Genomic DNA, 19,018 nt, shown 5'->3' on the forward strand with positions numbered 1-19,018 from the left:
GAGATGAGACAGGATCATGAGCCGAGTGGTAGAACTCAAAGGCGATGCAGACTGTCAGCCCAAAGTCCTTGTTCTCTTGCAGAACCCAATCGCCCGTGCACCTCTGTCCGTGCCACTTACGTCACACACCCTGCACGTTTCCCTCCCGAGCTTCTTCTTTGCCCAGGTGTGACCACGACCATGACACGTCGTAAGACATTGCACAACCCCGAATTGTTCAATGTCTTCAGAATGTCTTTACAATTCCCCACCACAAAACATTAACCCAGACACTTTTCACTTTGTTTGATGCCACTAAATAGAAAACCGAAATGCCCTTCTTGTCCATTCTTCTAGATCTCAATGGACCAACGACGAGTGGATATACCATGCACGTTAAAGTGGACGTAAATATATCAGTGACAATTCCGAGCCACCCCTGACTGAAAACTGTGAAACTAATATAGATACAAAGAAACACAGAGCGTTACATCACTTTAGCTATACAAGTGAGGCAGTGACAAACATCAACGTCAGTACACACACACTCGTCCAGCCCTGCACGACGTGCACTTTCACAACATGGAAATCCGCCTGCTGGGGTGTAGCACACAACCTGCACCCGATGAAAATGGACCAATTTACGAAGCGACTTATACATTCCGAGAAAATGTCAATTCAACAACTATCAAACTTCCTTCTTATGAACAACTTTCGAAACCTGCATACGAACCACTTTCAAGAGCGCACTCTACCATGGTCTCCTCTAACGCTATGTAGATACATATTTGCAATTCTGAAAAATACAAAGACACACAACATACTTGTAACCGAACCCCTCCAAAAGAATGCTGGACACTATACTAGCTATACTTTAGCTTACTATACTGGCTAAACCGTTTGTACACCACCTATGTATTGCCCCCTTCACTCCTGAACCATGCTCTCCCCGTACTGGTGCTGCTAGTACAAAGTTCTTATTCAAACTTCTCACGCCGCCCTGCTGGCCGTACCAAATACGCCGTGCTCTTCTCTCATTGACTGGGTACACTGTCAGCTGTTGGAACCAAAACCCCTGTAGTCACCTTTGCCTGTACATTGTTGACGCCTTCAACTGTTCTTTTACACAGGAGTTGTGTAACCAGGGGAAAATCTGAGTTGCCTTCGACCGTTTACCACAATCGAACTCGCTCGATCTGTGTGGAACAGCACGTACAACTATACAGGGTGTCCACGCTAAGTGTGAACTGATTTTTTTTAAATATATCAATCACTTTTTCCGAGATGAAATCAATTGCAATATAGCATATGCTGAAGGGCACTCCCTAGGGGGCATTAACAGACTCCTAAGGCAATGTCTTAATTAACTTTCGATAATTAAATTTTAATTATAAAAGCTACGAAGTTGCTCCAATGAGAACATCTTACCTCTTCGGTCACCAGATACCAAAACCGTTTTCAGAACAAAAATCCCTTCGGTAGATCGTTCGCAAAAAAGCCGTGAAGGAACGCCATTTTTTTCTTTATTTGGTTTATTGCGCATCTTCAAAGAAGCGGCTTTCCTTTACTCCTAGTGTGAGAGAGTGAAAGAGCACAGTGCCGCCTCATGCGTCGAAGATTAGCTTTAACTTGCGGAAACAAAACAAAAACACAAATCTATCGGATGACTCTATCGCGACTGCCCTTATCTTGGGCTGCATTTTCTGTTTTCTTTTAATCTTTTTCCAGGACGCAAGAGGCGATAGTGTGCTCTTTCATACTCTCGTATTGGGGGCGAAGGAAAGACGCGTCTCTAGAGATGCGCAATGAATAAAATAAAGAAAAAAATGGCGTTCCTTCACGAATTTTTTGCGGACGATCTATCGAACGGATTTTTGTTCTGAAAACGGCTTTGCTATCTGGTGACCGAAGAGATCAGATGTTCTCATTGGAGCAACTTCGTGGCTGTTATAATTACAAAGTTAATTATTGAAAGTTAATTAAGACATTGCCTTAGGAACCCTGTTAATGCCCCCCTAGGGAGTGCCCTTCAGCATATGCTATATTGCAATTGATTTCATCTCGGAAAAAGTGATTGATATATTTTTAAAAAATCTGTTCACACTTAGCGTGGACACCCTGTATATGGGCCCCACTTGTTGAGTGTTATACAGACTTCGGAGACGTCAGTTAGCTTCGTGCCCGTCACATTGCCCAGCAGTAAGTCACATATCGGCGCATTCGTGCAGTTACTTCACGGCCTTCCCCGGCAAATTCGGCGTCGCAATACTTATGACTGCCTCTGCTAGCCAGCGCAGCGTTCCCTCTGCCAAACGTGCCACCACATAACGACCAGTCAGCTGGATGTCTTTCACCAGACCTCTCCTCACTATGACCATGTTTGAACCGGTATCGCGGAGTACCTCGACAGACAGTCCATTCATTCTACCTTTACCACATCGTAACGATGTACACCATTTCTGGAATGCACAGAATTTACTACACATACTCTTTGTGTATCGTGGTGCATCCTGTATAGCGACACTCGTACGGCTCCTCATGATGTCTAACCACGTTACCATCGTTCACAAAACCTAAGGTGACACCCATAATACAAGCGTTCTTAGCCGCTCTCCAATCCTCTCTTCGGACAATTCGCTGACCTATGTCCTGTCTCTCCACATGTCCCACAGGCGCCTTGCCTTTGCCTAGTGAACCGCAACCTACAATCCGCGATTCTGTGTACCATCTCGGAACACAACATACAACCTGTAGACCTCGCGACACTCTTAGGTGCTCCTCCTCAGTCTTCCCTATAGTCCCTGAGCTTCCAAATATTTATCAGCCCGTTTACAAGTTTCATCAAGAGCCTCGCATTCACCCTCTTTGAAAAATACGCCTGAGGACACCTAACAAAACTGCTCCCGTAATATTAAATCACGCAGCGAGGTGAACTCTTTCAGGGTTTCAGAGGTCTCCACCCACTTGTAGAAGAAGTGCGTCAGGCGTGCCCCAAACTGCTTGGCAGTCACCTTCCGCCGCGGCATCTTCAACGTCTTCCGTTTCACCCAGGCATATGAGGCACGCAACGACTCATGTCCGCATGCTGCATCTGGCCCAACATGCACACTGACCTCCGCGCCTAGACACGTTCTTGCCTTGCCTGCCAGAGAGCGAGTATTCACCAACACACCATAACCCCCCTAGCGAAGTTCATCCCATCCGACCACCTTTTGGACAAGATCTACAGAGACCTTGTTGGACAACCACTTCCAGCCAGGGGCTTTCGGCATATCCTTTCTTGCTTGGACAGTTTTAACCCTCCGGCCCGAGGCTCTGCCCCTTCCCGACATAGGCGCTGAGGGCTTTGCAAGAGCCTTCTTCGAAACATGGATCCCACGCTTTGGCATGCCCCCAATCACCTCCGACCGTGGCTGCCTGCTCGACTCCACTCTGCCTCACGAGCTATGTAAACTTATCGGCAGTAAACAGACCAGCACTGCAGCATTCCACCCGACCTCAAACTGGCTCGTAGAGCATTTTAACCACCTGAGGAAGTCCGCCTTGTGAGCTTCTGACATTTCCTCATCCTACATTGAATGCGTTCCCCTAGTTATGGTGGGCATTGCACAGTAATCAAGGAGAGCTACCACTGCAGCACTGCTGAACTGGTGTGCTGCTGTACTCTTTACCTTCCCTGTCCAATCTTAACACCCACCTCCGAAGTCGCCGTCCCGGATATGACGTCGTATTGGACCACCTCCGTGCCACATTCCGTGGCCATCCGCTCCCCAGATATACGGATCCCCACGCGCTGGTCCATCTTTGTGAGTCTCGCACAGCCGCACGTGTGTTTGCTCGACGAGATGATGTAAGCCACACAATGCAACCTCCCTGCGATGGCCCGTACCGTGTCCTAGAGCTCGGCGAAAAGCATTTCTGTTGTATTTTTATGACAGCTCTAGTGGCATCCCCCTTTCGTATGAGCGCGCTGTGCGTCTTCTATTCTGTCTTGGCAGTTCGGAAATAAATCTTCTCTGGAACTGAGTGGTTGGACACACCACAATGGCGACGTGCGAAAGTTACGATATCCACGCACAGCTCAACTGTTGATTTTGAGGGTACGTCCTGGCCTTCATGGATCCAGCGTCTAAGCTTCTTCTTTGATGCTCGCGGTATCGGCGATCCAGAAGAGGGCTCACATTTTCACCCGTTTGTAGGGGAGGACACGTTCGAACTTGCCGGTAATTTGATGCGCCTCGATGTCTTCATGGCGTATCGTCTGATGAACCTGTTGTTCTACTGCAGGCCATTTTGAGCATAAGCCCTACGAATTTCAGAGCCACTCCAAGTTTCACCAACGCAACCATCATGCTGGCAAATCGATATCCGACTATGTCACAGCTCTAAGGCCAATTGCTAAGGATTGCAATTTTGGATCCTGGCAAGACGACGTCATTTCGCTGCAGGAATATCAGACTCCTGCACCTGCAGATACAACGGCAGCTACCTCAGTGGACTCAGTAGGCCACACTACTTTGTGGGCTCAGGACCGTCAGCATCCTCATGACCATCCGCGTCGTCTTCAGCGTCTGACTATTGCCCTTCGCATGTGTATTGCCTGCCTCTAGAGGTCATGCTTCGCGATTCACTTGCTTGCGGTGTTAGAAACGCAAATTTGCGACAGCGTCTTCATGTTGAGGGTGACATATCGTTTCAACGCGTCCTACGTCTGTTGTTGACTGGTGAGTCTGCTGCCAACCATCGCACTACGATAGAGGCCTCGAAACCTCCGGAAGAAGTTAATGCATTGAGGAAAAAGTGGAAGCAGCGTAACAATCAAAACTGTTTTCGTTGTGGACCACATCCTCCTCCTGCTCATTGCCCGCATAGCAACGCAGTTTGCAGCTACTACAAGAAAAATTGGCACATGCAAAAAGCCTGTTTGAAAAAGAAGGCTGCAAAGCGTCATGGGCACAAGAGCTCTGATGCATATTATACCTGCGAGACTGACAGATGGTGGGTCACCAGTCGACATGTTTGCCGTCAAGGATGTCGGCGGCGACTCCTTAGCTAAGTACTCAGCTCACGTGTCACTCAACAGACCTGCTTTGGTAATGGAAGAGGTACCTTCTGTTTCCTTATCAGTGAGACCACGTAAACGAATTTGTGGCCATCGAAACCACCGAAGCTGGATTCCTCTGACCTCAACACCTGAACTGGCGAACAGCTTAAGGTCAAGAGGACAGTGAGTCACTGTACGCCGCAAGAGAAGGACGGCGTAACTCCCTTTGTTCCCGTCGATCCCTGTCGTACGAATGTGTGTATGAGTGTGCAAAAATGTAAGAGCGAAAGGAGGATGAGTGAGAGAGAGTGACTGGTTTGTCCCTTCAGATGACGCACCCTGGAAGTCGCTGAGAAGGCGTGTTAGCTTAGCTCAATTGGTAGAGCCCTGGACCGGTAATCCAGAAGATATGGGTTCGAGTCCTACAGCTGGCTAACCTTCTCAGTGACTTTCATCTTTCATCATCTTTCATCCCTTTGTTGTTGCCCATGGGGTAGGACCAAGTCACCTTGGACGTAATTGGTTTAAAGTAGGGATGTGCGAATAGTGGATTTCTGATTTCGAATCGAATACGAATAATTTTGGTCGAACATCGAATCGAATATCGAATCATCGGCATACAGTATGTGCACATGCATGGAGCATAGTAGACAAAAGCAATTGTTATCAAGTAACAATCGTGTTTTTATTTTCATGGACTGCGGAACTTTCAAATTTTCCATGCATTGTAAAAGAAACTAAATGGAGTGACTAGTAACTGTCAATTGACCGTAGCCCGGTTTTGGGGCTCAAACTTGCAAGTTCAACACACACAACACAAAATAAGTTGAAATTTCACAAATTATTATGAAGAAAGACGAGCTGTTCCACGTGCTCAGGCAACAGACGTTCCCCTTCGTGCACACACCACAGCCCCGGCAGCAGAGAATGCCCTCTCACTTGGTACGGAGGTAGCTGGGATCGCCAAGTAACGATAGCAAAGTTGTGCAAGGTGTGGGTAGCTGAATCGACCTGTCGTCTGCCACCACTGACAGGGACTCAAGTCCCTTTTCAACAGCACATCATTTGCATATCCTTCAACTTCTCTTTCTGGTTCAAACACTTCGTCTGAGTTTGCCAAGCTGTCAAATGCATTCCACACCTGTGATGAGGTGGCTGCAACATTGTTTGCACTTTGCTCGAAGTCGGTGAGCTCACCTTCTAGTTCAGACCATGTGGCATGGGCGTTTAGTTCGTCCAATATAAGTCCTTTCAGCGTAGATCTGCACGGCAAGCGGTAACTTGGGACGGCCTCCGACATCAGTTCTCTGAATCCACGGTCCTCCACAATACTGTACGGCTGAAGGTTAAGGGCCACCATTGCTGTGAGCTTGCTGTTGAGAGCGCATCTCTTCTTCGCCGGCAGAGGCTCCGTACCACGTAGCAAGTCTTTGAGCGTAGGCTGATCTCTTTTGGATGCCTTTGCGTTGGCCTTTTGTTGTAGGTCGTTATACTCCTTCAAAAGGGCAGGATGACGCTTAAGGTGGTTTACGAGAGGCGTCGTTGTGCCTGTCGGCGTTTGCAATACGAACTTGCATGCATCACACTCCGCCGATGAACGCGTAGCTCGGCGAAAGTACTTCCAGATGCTGCTGCGTTCTTTGAGCTTCGTAACAGACGGTTCGACGTCATCCTCAGCGTCGGACGTGTCTCGCATGTCTTGAACTTGAAAGGTGAAACAGGCGAAACAAACTGCGTTCACGCTTGACCAGTGAAGAGTTAAAACATGGAAGACAAGCCCGCCGCGAACACGAGAGTGGCAGCCATGTTGAACTGCCAATGACAATTCGGTTGAAACAAAAGCGAAACTATGCGAAAACCGAAACCGTGCTCCACGGAGTGCCGTGCTCTTGTGATGACTTCGAGCGTTATATTTTGTAATTTCTTTTTATCTCCGGTTTCGAATATTCGAAAATTTTCGAATACTTAGCCCTTGATTCGAATACGAATAATTCAGATTTAATATTCGATTCGTATTCGAAATTTCGAATATTCGCACACCCCTAGTTTAAAGCTTTGGGCATCAATCTAGCCGGCATTAATGCTGTGCAGCCAAACGCACCGCAAAGTCCTCCAAACGAGTACAGCTCAGTGTTTTTCACTCAACTGGACGGTCACATCGGAGAACCGGTTCACACTGAGCCTCATCCGGACGTCCATCCAAAGTTTCTCAAGTCCAGTTGTGTTCGATTCGCCCTTCGCAGTAAGGTCGAAGAAGAGCAAGACAAGCTAGAGTCGTAAGTCATCTTGTAACCTCTACAGTCGTCAACCTGGGCGACTTATTTGGTTGTTGTACAGAAGGAAAATGGTTTACTAGGACTTTGGGGGGACTACAGATGCACAGTCAACAGTGTCGTGAAATCCACCTAATCACTTCCTACGGCAACGGAACTTGTTGCTTCGACCAGAGGAGGGACGCCTTTTTCCCGTATGGACCTCGCTCAAGCCTATCAACAGCTTCGAGAAGATGACGAAACGACTGAAATCCTCAATCCTCTTACAATGCTCAAGATGACCCACGAGGTCAACCGTCTACCGTTTGGAGTGTCCGTATCTCCTCTCATTTTTCAACACTTTAGGACACCCTTTTATCGGGGTTGGATGGTGCTGCATGCTATCTCACGATAACATCTTTTCTGATCCAGGCCCTGAACAGCATCTTTGTCGTTTGTCAGCTGTGTTCGAGGGACTGAAGAAAGTTGGAATGAAGATAAAAAAGAAAGATGGGTCTTTGGCGTAAACAGCGTGGCGTTCCTAGGTTGCTGATGTTCCCCTGACTAGAGACAAGGTTCAAGCAATAGTAGATGTTCCTGAACCTGAGAACAAGGAGGAGTGTGAATCATTCCTTGGCATGACCAGTTTTTATGACAACTCCTTGCCAGGAAAAGTATCGATGGGAGAGCTGCTGAACCGGTTGCTGGTAAAAATGCGACGTGGAGCTCACTCTAGAATGACTCTTGGGCCGCCCCCAGAGAACTCTTGGCTTCGTCTCATGTCCTGGTACATTTCTACGAAACGCGTCCTCTTCATTTATCCTGCGATGCCTCAGGTATGGCCTTGGAGCAGTCTTGTCCAAATGCGACGACTCTCGTTGCGAGCAACCAGTGGCATACGCTTCACGGACATTAGGACAGAGCGAAGGAAATGCTGGCTTGGCGATCATCTTTGGAATCACATACTTTCACCTGTACACTGCTGGCAGACGTGTTTTGATATTCACTGATCATAAGCCTCTGTTTGACATGATGGGTCATGAACATTCCCCGCTGCAGTTACTCTCGCCCCGTATGTTACGATGGTGCCTCAAGCTCAGCGCCTACGATTACGAGCTGTACTTATCATTTAACAATGTCCATTTAACAACGACGCAGATTCCTGGAGTCGTTTGCCCCTTCCTCCGAAAATGAACGACGGTGAAGTACTTGCCGGCGTTCTGCTGCCGTCCACGTTGAAGCGCTCACTGCAGAACGAATATCCCGATACATGGCAAAGGGTTCCGTACTGTCGACGGTCTTCAAAGGCTTACAGAAAGACAAAACATATGAGCTGCAAGCGAAAGCTTTCATGCCTTTCTGAACCCGTTTCACGGAACTCTCCATTCACCGTGGTTGTGCGCTATGGGGCTCGCGAGTTGTTCTGCCAAAATACGTTCGGGGAGCTGCTTTGATGGCGTTGCATGGTTACTACCCTGACATGCTAACACGCCATGGCATGTCAGCCATGAAATCCTGTGCGAGAAGCCACTTCTGTCGCCCACATTGAAATGAAATGAGTCCTGACTCTCCATGGCACATTTGGATCTGATTCGATTGAGGGTATATCGTACCCTGTAGCTGTTGATGCCTTCTGCAAGTGGGTTGAGGTCAAACCAACCACGACGACTAGCGCTGTGCTGGACGCATTGCGTTCACCTTTTGCTACATTTGGCGTGCCGCGTCTTTTGGTCACCGATAACGCTCCTAATTTCGTTTCTCGTGACATTTTCTGCAAAAGGAATGGTGTCACCCACTCTACATTCCGCTCCGTATCATCCAGTAAGCAATGGACAAGTAGAACGAATGGTTGCTGAGATCAATCATGCGCCGAGAAAGCTCGTCTGCAAGATATTCAGGTTCCTCTATCGGCAACATTGACAGTGACGTCCACGGGACACACGCCGGCACACCTCATGTTCGGTCATCGATGGTCAATGCTTTTGGCTGCATGCACCCACATATCATCCCGTCTCCGATCCTTCTGTGGACACCGACGGAAGCGCAAGGAAATTTGAAGACCACCAGCCAGTATGCATACGAAGCTCTCCGGTCAACTGAAATGGATCTCTGCAGTGGTTCTACAAAAGATCGCCATTCGGTCTTTCCTGGTTAAGACCTCCGACGGATCAGTAGCACGCCGTCATGTGGACAACATCCAGCAGCGCTTTCCACAGAAGGAAGAAGGCCTACAACATATCCCACCGCCTGAAGTGTCATCAATGCGACCGGAATTTCGGTTCCCCAGCGCCTTTCAGGGCACATCACATTCTTCGTACACCGGTCTTCAAGATGAAACGAGAACTGGACCACCACATTTCCAACACGCTACGCCGACAGTTGTGCCAAAGTCAACGAGCGGTAAGGTTGCAGAGGAACCCACAGTTCCTCGACCCTCGGGGCATCAGCATAGATCTCCGGACCGTTTAGGCTCTCTTGTGAAAGATTAGCTAAGAGGGGAGAATTGCTGTATAATGACGATAGCTCTAGTAGCATCGGCCTTTGGTATGAGCGCACGGTGCGAGTGTATCCTGTATTCTGTCTGGTAGTTGTTCGGAAATAAACCTTCTCTGGGCAACTAAGCGGTTCGGTACACTACAATTTCTGTCTGTTCCTCCCTCGTGGTCCCGACATGGTTTCCCTGGACCGTCTCAAGCTCGGGACATCTGTCCTGTGGAACGCCTTGCTCCCCATGACTCCGGCTATCCCTTATCCTTTACCGCGCTGGTTACCCGAATCACACGAGGGTGGGGGAGCCATGTAGCCGTTGTGCCGCAGGCTCATGTCAATTGCCTGACTTCCAGCCACATTCTTATATGCTCTGTGGTACATTGTCTCGACCGTGCGCCGAGGTTTCAGTATTCGTGGGCATGCTTTCATCTGCCATTAAACATCGTTCCATTGTAGAGTACGACTGTAGTGGTTCCTTTCTCTGCACACCCTTTCTAAACTGACGGGCGTAGTTCATTGCAGCCGTCATTATATGATCACTATTATGTCTCGCATTGACGGCATCAGAAGTAAAACCTCCTTCATCAGGAATAGTACCACTCCTGAGCCGATGACGGCCATAGCTGGAGCATTTATACCTGCTGGTTGTGCTTTCCATCACCAAATTATAGTCGACCTTGGTCGTGATCACATATTTTGTGCGAAAATGTTTCCCCGCGCGTACCTTAGTAGTCAATAACTTGTTGATTATCGTGCAAACGTGTGGGGCATATTATAATATTTAAACCAACAAGAACGACACACACGTGCAACAGACACACGTACCGAAATATATCATTCAAACTCTGTCAGCTGAACCTGGGAAATGATTGCGCTGCCAGAGGACTAGAGGGGCAAAGCACGCCATAACATTACTTGAGACACATATCATCCTGGTGACCGAAGACCGCTAGATGGTAGAAAAGAAATCTCCTTCGCACTCCGCTGTTTCACGTACCTTTTCTTTTTTTTTCCCTGGAAACGACACACACACACAAGCTATCTCTCTTTCGTTCGCTTTCGCTCTATCCGAAGGCTAAATGTCTTGAAAGAAGGGAGTAACCTTGCCAATTGGCTGTAGCACAGAGACGAGATGTTTGTGCAAATTGAATGATTGCCGCAAACAGATACAGTTGACCCCCGTTTATCCGGACTTCATTTATCCGGATCCCGCTATATCCGGACAAAAGGCACGGGAACGGATTTTCCTCCATGTATTTTGTTCTCGTTTATCCGGACTTCAGCTTCCGGACTCGGACAAGAATTCCAGGGAACGAAAGTCCAAAATTCTTGTAATCCAGTTTCAGATATCCGGACTACCGTGAGTAAGAGGAGGCGCTGACCCCGCTTCGTCACCCTTTTCGCTGTGTTGGGGTTATTCCCGTCACACGTCAGGGACCTACATTCCTCCGTAGGGGAGACAGCCGTGCACGATGACCCCCTTTTTTATTTGTGTGCGTTGGGTCACGTTGACCAGTCGAGTCATTTGGAAATATCTCGAGCAACTGTCCGGTTCTAGAGGGGAAAACTCCAACCCGAGGGCCTGCTGCTTACGGCCCGTTGGCCGATGAAGACAATCCCCTAGCTGAGTTGCGATCCCTTGATAAGGATGATGACGCGTGAGCAGGTATGACTGATGACGGTGTGATTGCTGCTGTTGCCTCCGATGCTGTGCAGCAAGGCGGTGCCGATTACGCCAGTCAGAAACAAGGCTCCGACATTGACACTTTGCGTCCGCACTGACATTCTTCGAGCAGCGCAACAGCGCGGCTCAACTCTATGCAAGTAGCAAAAGTTTGCAGGAATCGAGTGCCTACACTACTATGTAACAGCTGTCATTGACGAGATTTCTGTGTTTTAATTAAACCTGGCTCTGTAGGACGTTTCTATTTGGTCGTTTCATTTATCCGGATGCCCCGGTATCCGGACGATTTCGCCGGGAACGGCACCGTCCGGATAAACGGGGGTCGACTGTATAAGGAAATAATTTTTCTATACTTGTATTTGTATTTGAAGAACAGAACCAAGGAACCTGTGGAGTAGAAAATGACGAAAAGTAGAAAATGATGTTTCAAGGTCTTGAAACTTTGCAAACCGATAGTCATTTGTCTCATGCTTGAACCTTTTTTTTTTTTTCAAGTTGAAGAGAAATAGCTACATTCTCACCGATGCCCAGGTAACATATGGTGCGCTAGTATACGTCTAAAAATGGGCTAATTTGAGACTTTAGGGATTCGGACAGATTTAGACCTTTAGAAGCCGTTCATAACGCTATACATGTTTTAGACGTCTAAAAAGTGTGGTCTACGAGACATGGCCAAGATATTTCGCTACCGCTCGTCTGCCGTTAGACATCTAGAAACAGGTCACACTTTGGCCACATTTAGGCTTGCATCACAAATTTATGCAACCATTCTCACAGGGGCTATCACAGAGCGTTGCCTCTGTGCTCTGCGAAAAATTACCAAAGCAGTTTGCTTTTGCTGCTGTCATGACAGAGCGACCGTCAGGTTCGACGTGATTAAATTCAATTTTTATTTGCACTGACCCCATAAACAACCTGGTCTGAATAAAGTTAAAGATTGTTAGAAGCAGGCAAAACGAAATACGACAGCACAAGAGTGCTGCGATGAGACAAAAAATAAGTGCGAAACAGCCTTCTGCGCGAGTTTCGAAACGGCGTCTGCAGAGGGCGCCGCTAGTGGCGCAGCGTAAAGGCGGGGTCCCATAACCTCGATTTGAGTAGCAGCAGCAGCGCAATTTGATGCGATTGATGCGATTTTGATGCGGCAATGATGCGATTTTGAAAAGCTCATACTTCGAAAACCATTCAGGAGTGTCGCATAGATAGACGCCATGAACGCGATCGTCACACTGGCTCCTCCCCCCCCCATATATTATTTTCTCCACGGATTTGCACGATTTGCGTGGGTCAATCAGTGGCAGGTAGAGAGGGGGCTCGAGCCCCTCTAGCCCCCCCCCCCCCCCCGTGGCTACGCCACTGCAGGGCGGAGAGTGATGGCAGAAGGTTTGTGGCTGGTTGTTCTGTGATTTGTTTCTGAAGACCTGGACACGCTTATGATTGCCAGTAGTTTGGAGCGCGTGTTCAATCATCGGGACTGAGTGAAGCGAGCTTTCAGGACATCATTCGTATCATAAAGTTCAATAAATTGTTCGACCGAACCTACCTGATACATACGTTTTGTACCAGAGTTGTAGCTAACATGTTCGCTTGTTTTCTGGAAAGTACTTCAAAACACGTGACCTGGTAACCTACAAGCAAATTACGGTCACGTCCATGTTGTGTGAAAACCATACCGACTACATTTCTTGTAAGGGTCGACGACTTGCAAGCTAAGTTGTTGTAAATGAAACTGACTCTTGAAAAGGGTTCGGTAACGATAGACAATGTGCAGGCTACAAAAACATTCGGTAGGGATAGACAATGAACTCGTTACCTTATGAAAACAGGCAGAAACTAGCGATAACTAGCAGAAGAGGCCTTCGTTTTCGTTACACAGCTTTATTTCGCTAACAGGAACGTACGCGTTTGACAGTCACCATAAATGAAAATATCGAATCCTAGTAACGAAGCGATATTAATACGACAAACTCCTGTAGGAGAGTTTCCGTACAGCAGCAGCAGGTGCTGCATAGCAGTGCGAAAGGACGAACCCACATTGAATGTCGCGAGACTTCCTACATATCAACGGAGAGTCAATTAGGTAATATGAGGCGCAGACCACCACCACAATCATTTCACGGTCCATTTGTGAGTTACAGATTCATGATATGTCTCACACACGTCAGCCTTTCACCTATAGAATTGCAGTCGTACGTGTGTATAAACAATGCCAATAGTACCACATATGCGGTTAGGCCTAATCAATCCCCTTAAGCCTTTCCCCAACCTGTGCTCCCCGTGCTGTCTTGAATTATTTGGCATTTGCCGCAGGATCTTTCTCCTTACTTTTTGTACACAGATGCTCAAAACTTGTTGCAATTTTCGCCCGCCCCTAGTATTTTGTTGTTCTGTCTTTCTCGCATAGAACTACGACGGTGCTCGCGACGCCGTTGTCTGAAATATCCAGCCTGTGGCGGAGCGGTCCCTTATCCGCGGTATCGCGCTCGAAGACACTATACCAATACCGACTCTGAAAGGAGGCCGCGCTCAGTCACCACCTGTCGGGAGAGGTAACCCTCAGATTCCTGGGTGCCGTCTTCTAGCAAGAGAGTGAGAGTGAGGGATAGCGGCCTCCCCTGGGAGACTGTATTGGTGGCCACCTGTCGCCGATCTCTGCAACTACCAGCCGTGAAGAAGCAACATGGCGGGTCACTCTGGAGCGGTTTCTTTGATGCGGCATCCATGATTTTCGAATAAACTGTTTCACTCCACTCTATTCCTGTTAGTTTTTTTCTTGTTTATGCACACAACGCACAGAGTGCAATTAGCGGGGTGACTCACTGGGTGATGTGACTACTGTGGGGGTTCCTAGTTAGCTCAAATTGCTAATTTAATCGTGTCCCCTGTGCGTTGTGGAAGCTAGTGGGCATACTGCTGACATAGCATATACTACTGCAGCGCGTACTATTGACCCTGTATGAGGCAAATGAGCTTTGTGCCGGAAATTGCTATTTGGCGGCTGTACTAACGGGAGACCTTCTCTGCAGGAATCTTTGCCTGGTTGTCCGTCTCAATGCCATAGCTGTCGCGCTGTTTGTGCTATGTTTGCGCACGTGCAAGAAAGGTGATTTTGTGGGGAAAATGCGACACAAAAGGGAAGATATGACTCTCCCATATCCGCCCATATACTGGTAACCTGGCTTCCTTACTATACACTCTAAATCGTTTTACACCTTAAAGGGTGTAAATCAAAATGTTCATGGCGCACACCTTTTAAGGTGTATTTTAACACCCTCATGGCAATTGGGGTGTAAAGGGTGTAACGCCGAATAATACTGCTGGGTTTGTGGCAATATGCTGGTAACTGTGTATTCACAATTACCAGCATATTGCGTATAATCACACTGAGGTCCGTATGTGTATGCACATCAAGGTGATTAATTATGTGTGTAAACATGCACAGCCGACATACAGACAATCATGTATGGCATGGCAGCTGTGCATGGCAATGAAGCATGGCAGCTGTATATAGCTTTTCGTGAAATTGTAGACCTTCTCATGAGCAGGCACCTCCCCCACATGCATGTTCATTACTTAGAACGTTGCATTTATTCGTTTCTTCAAGGCTTTGCAGTGTTGTACCCACAAATATCTAACCCCTGTAAAATACATTACGTTGTTCATTATCCGCGACTCATCAGGATGTTTGGTCCTCTCCTATCTGTGTGGTAGCACGCGTTTCGAAGGGAAACACTAGCATTTTAAAGATGTTGCTAGAAAAACTCGACATTTTAAGAACATAACCCTTTCATTAGCAAGAAGACATCAATTTTATCAAATGTATGTGTGGTTGCAGCCCTTCATCAGAAATGCCACATCTACTGATGGTTCCAAGGAGATAATACTTCAACATAACCCAGAAGCAATTCAGAGTTACGTTCATGACCGTGATATTCACGCAGAATCTATAGTCTATGTGAAAAGTGCAGTTGATAATGATAACACATTTGCTGTTGGCTGTGTTGTTGCCAAAGAATCTTCCGAGGAGGACTTACCCGTGTTCGTTGAGATTGCAGGCATACATGTTATTAACTCTGATACAAACATTAACTACAGTTGAGTATGATGGGCACTATCATGTATTTGTTCTGTCTTGCAATGAGGAGCAAGGTGTTTTAGAAATTTAAGGACTATCTCAACAGATCTTCTAAATCTGCATGCATTACCAGATGGTAGACGTGTTGTAAATCCAGGCCATGCACTTTTGTAATGTAACTTCCCGTTCCTTGTTGTTGTATATATTTACTTTTGTTCATGTGAACGAAAATAAACATACTCCCTTTCTATACCCAGGCGACACACTTATCATCATACTTCACCTGAGGGCGTAGTACACCATTGTTACGCCCTCAGGAACTTCCAAAACAAAGTTGTAGGGTGTGAAATGGGTGTGATCTTTGTTAATACACCTATTTTACACTTTTAAAGGTGTGAAACGATTTAGAGTGTAGCTTAAGCTCAATTGAACCTTCTTGTTAACAATGCGGAGTTCTAAGCGAGTCGCTCTCAGTCCTGTCCAGCAGGGGCCGAGAACTCGAACCTGTTAGAGGTACGCATTGACCTTAGGTGATGTTAGGGACAAAAATAGAAATTGCAGTAATTACCACAGCATATGTACCGACATAGTCTGGATGTTAGTCTTGTAGTAGTCTCCCGACATAGTCTCTTATGAACGTCGATACAATTGACGTACCCTGTATACAGCGCTGTCATGCATTGCTTGGCCTGTGTAGCTCCTCGCAGTAGTTTGCAACTTTACGTGAGACACAGTGTAACTCCATTAACCTTGATTTTCAGGGAAATGAACCTGGACGCCGTAATGTTCCAGACTTCGCAGACATACAGGCTGCTAAGAACGGTCCCAGAGCTAGAAGGTGTTGTCTGCTATCCGAGAGGGCCAGCAATGTGGACCGATCTTGGGGAATTTTGGGATCAAACGACTTTCGTAAGTGGGCTCCATGCACCAATATTGCGACATATGAAGCAGTACATTTAGTAGAGAAAGACGATTTAGGTGGAAAAGGTTTGAAAGTAACACAAGGCAGGTCACACGAATGGCTGGGACTTTCTTGGCACGACAATCGATGGACGACTTGCCTTCCTTCAAAAGGTGTCGTTCCTTTCCCAGAATTGTGAGACATCCAGAAAAAAAAGTTGACTGGCAAACAGGAATTTTTGTTTTACAATAAAGTGCGAGTAGGTCAGCTGTTTGTGCAGCCTCCTCCAGCTTCTCGCTTCACTGTCTGGTGTTAATTATTCTTAATTAAATCGCAATGAAATAATAGCTGTAATATAAAGTTCCAGAACAAGGGTGCGTGATCACCGTGTGCGTTGCTTCATCTTTTTCACCATAGTGATCTCGTCCGTCTGCGATGTTGATGATGGAAAAAAAAAAAAGGTTCTTTTCATTAGGGAGTTTTAGTGTATCCTACGCTATGCGTTTGCATACTGAAAGGATAGCGTTGATAACTATTGCGGTGTGTGCAGAACCATCAACGACCAACGGCGCAAAGGCCATAGCGTACATGCACTAAACCTCTGTTGGGTGAGCGTTGGTACATCGCTAGCGGGACCGCGGTGGACTATAGCGTCTACCACACTCTATAAACCTATAAGACCTATATATATAGACCTATATATATATCGCCGCATGTTCACGACGAATGTGAACAGTCGCCCGGCATGGGGCCCGGTTGGACTGTGCGCTCCGGGCCGACAACAGCACAGGGGGCGCGAGCACCGTGGGGGGCGACAAGCATGTTTCTCTCAGTCGAGTTCGCTCACGCAGCTAACTGACCCACAATGGATTACCATTATGTGGCGCATCGTCACGCGCTAGAACATTCTTAAAGCCACTTGGCATTGCTTCTAACACCTCACGTATTTCACAATCACCTTCGCAAAGCTTGGTGTGAGGTGTAAGGACTGGGAAGAGCAGCTTCCTCCGCAAGAGCGTCATAATATAAGCCATGTAACGGTGGCACGCGTCCGTTCGTACGTTCCGGATTAAATTTGGTCCCGTGCTGTTGCGCTGTTAATCTACCTACAAATTTGCTTCATAAACGTCGCGGCTGTAAATACTGGGCCGGGATCTGCGGGCTGAATCGCCTGGCTGGGTCGGTACGGGTAGCACAAAAACATGAAAGTCGAGCTCTTTTTCGATGGGCCCTGTTAGGCCCGGAAAAGTCAGCCCTGGCGTACATCTGGCGGACACTCTTTGAAGCGAATCGCTCAGCACTGTCCAGTGCGCGGGGGGAAAGTCCAGACAAGGATGTCTCACGTGCACCTGGTGACAAAAAGTAAAAACGTGCGGGCGTCATAGGTGTGGTAATAAATGAAGCTCAAATGTGTCATTTACAACTGATAATGAAGTGTCGTTCCCACCGACGGACGCATGATTTTGAAAGAACGTTACTGTTGGAAACAATCCGACAGCGTAATCAAATTGCGCGCCCAGATATCACCCATGGTGCTCTCCTAAAACTTTGTACCGCTGTGTGTATCGGTTTGGCCTGGCTGCTGTGCTGCGTGTGTTTGGGGAACTTAGAGTAGCAGAAATTTATTCTGCATAAATACGAAGGGTACGTCATCTATGGGGACGTTAACATTCCAACATTGTCGAGAGGGGTACGTGGTACGCTGTGTCGACACCAGATATGTGTATGACCCATCGTACGCTAGCAGTTTACCAAAAGCTGCAACGAGAGGTTCGTCGCAATTTGTCAAATGCGTTCGAGCAAGTTTCTAGCGGTTTTCGGCGTGTTTCTTCTTTGCCTACGTCTCTTCACACGACACTGCTGAGAATCTGCAACTGGAGGAAGCTACCAATTTGTACGTGGTACATTCGTTCTGATAATGAAACAATGATACCAGTGCGAAAGTCTCGAGTCTTCTAGGGAAATATACGAGTGTGTAAACTATGTCGGCGTTAGGTTGGCCATACCATACAAAGTCAACAAAAATATGCAGCCCCTCGCCCTCTCTGATCCGTTCCCCTATAGATCGAAACGTGAGGAAACATTTCTTGCCTCGAGTAAAACCTCTTGTATTTTGCATCGATCGAAAGAAAGAAATGCCACCACAGACTGCAAGAATGTAGTTTAAAACCGAGGCGTTAAGTACAAAATTCACTTTTATGCACATTGACATACGAGGGGTGTTCAAGTCAGACTTTTCATTTTTCGCAAAACAAAATGGACTTGCTGGCGAGAAATTAGTTCTATTTTTCAACGTAATCTCCAGCTGGACTAATGCACTTATCCCAGCGTTTCACAAGGGCTTCGATGCCAGCAGCGTAGAAATCCTTACTGGCGCGTAGCAGCCATGATCGGACCACATTCATGACCTCGTCGTCGCAGCTGAAGTGACGGCCCTCTAGGAACGCTTTCAGTGACCCAAAGAGATAGAAATTACTGGGGGGCGAAGTATGGACTGTAAGGGGGATGTGGCAGCAGCTTCCAGCCAAGTTCCTGTAGGGTGCGTGCCCTGAGATGCGCGATATGCGGGCGTGCATTGTCCTGCAGGAGGGGG

At 47.4% G+C, this 19,018-nt stretch overlaps 1 protein-coding gene across 2 annotated transcripts in view; it reads left to right on the top strand.

Moving 5' to 3' along the window:
- LOC135377148 (uncharacterized) overlaps positions 1 to 19,018 on the top strand; it is a 54,563-nt gene that overhangs the window by 16,204 nt on the left and 19,341 nt on the right. For both annotated transcript variants that reach the window (XM_064609444.1, XM_064609445.1), the window contains exon 4: positions 16,286 to 16,433. In XM_064609444.1, coding sequence (XP_064465514.1) covers positions 16,286 to 16,433 — 148 coding nt within the window. The remainder of the gene's footprint in view (positions 1 to 16,285; positions 16,434 to 19,018) is intronic.

This window comes from Ornithodoros turicata, chromosome 1, assembly GCF_037126465.1.
Source record: "Ornithodoros turicata isolate Travis chromosome 1, ASM3712646v1, whole genome shotgun sequence".
NCBI lineage: Eukaryota > Metazoa > Arthropoda > Arachnida > Ixodida > Argasidae > Ornithodoros > Ornithodoros turicata.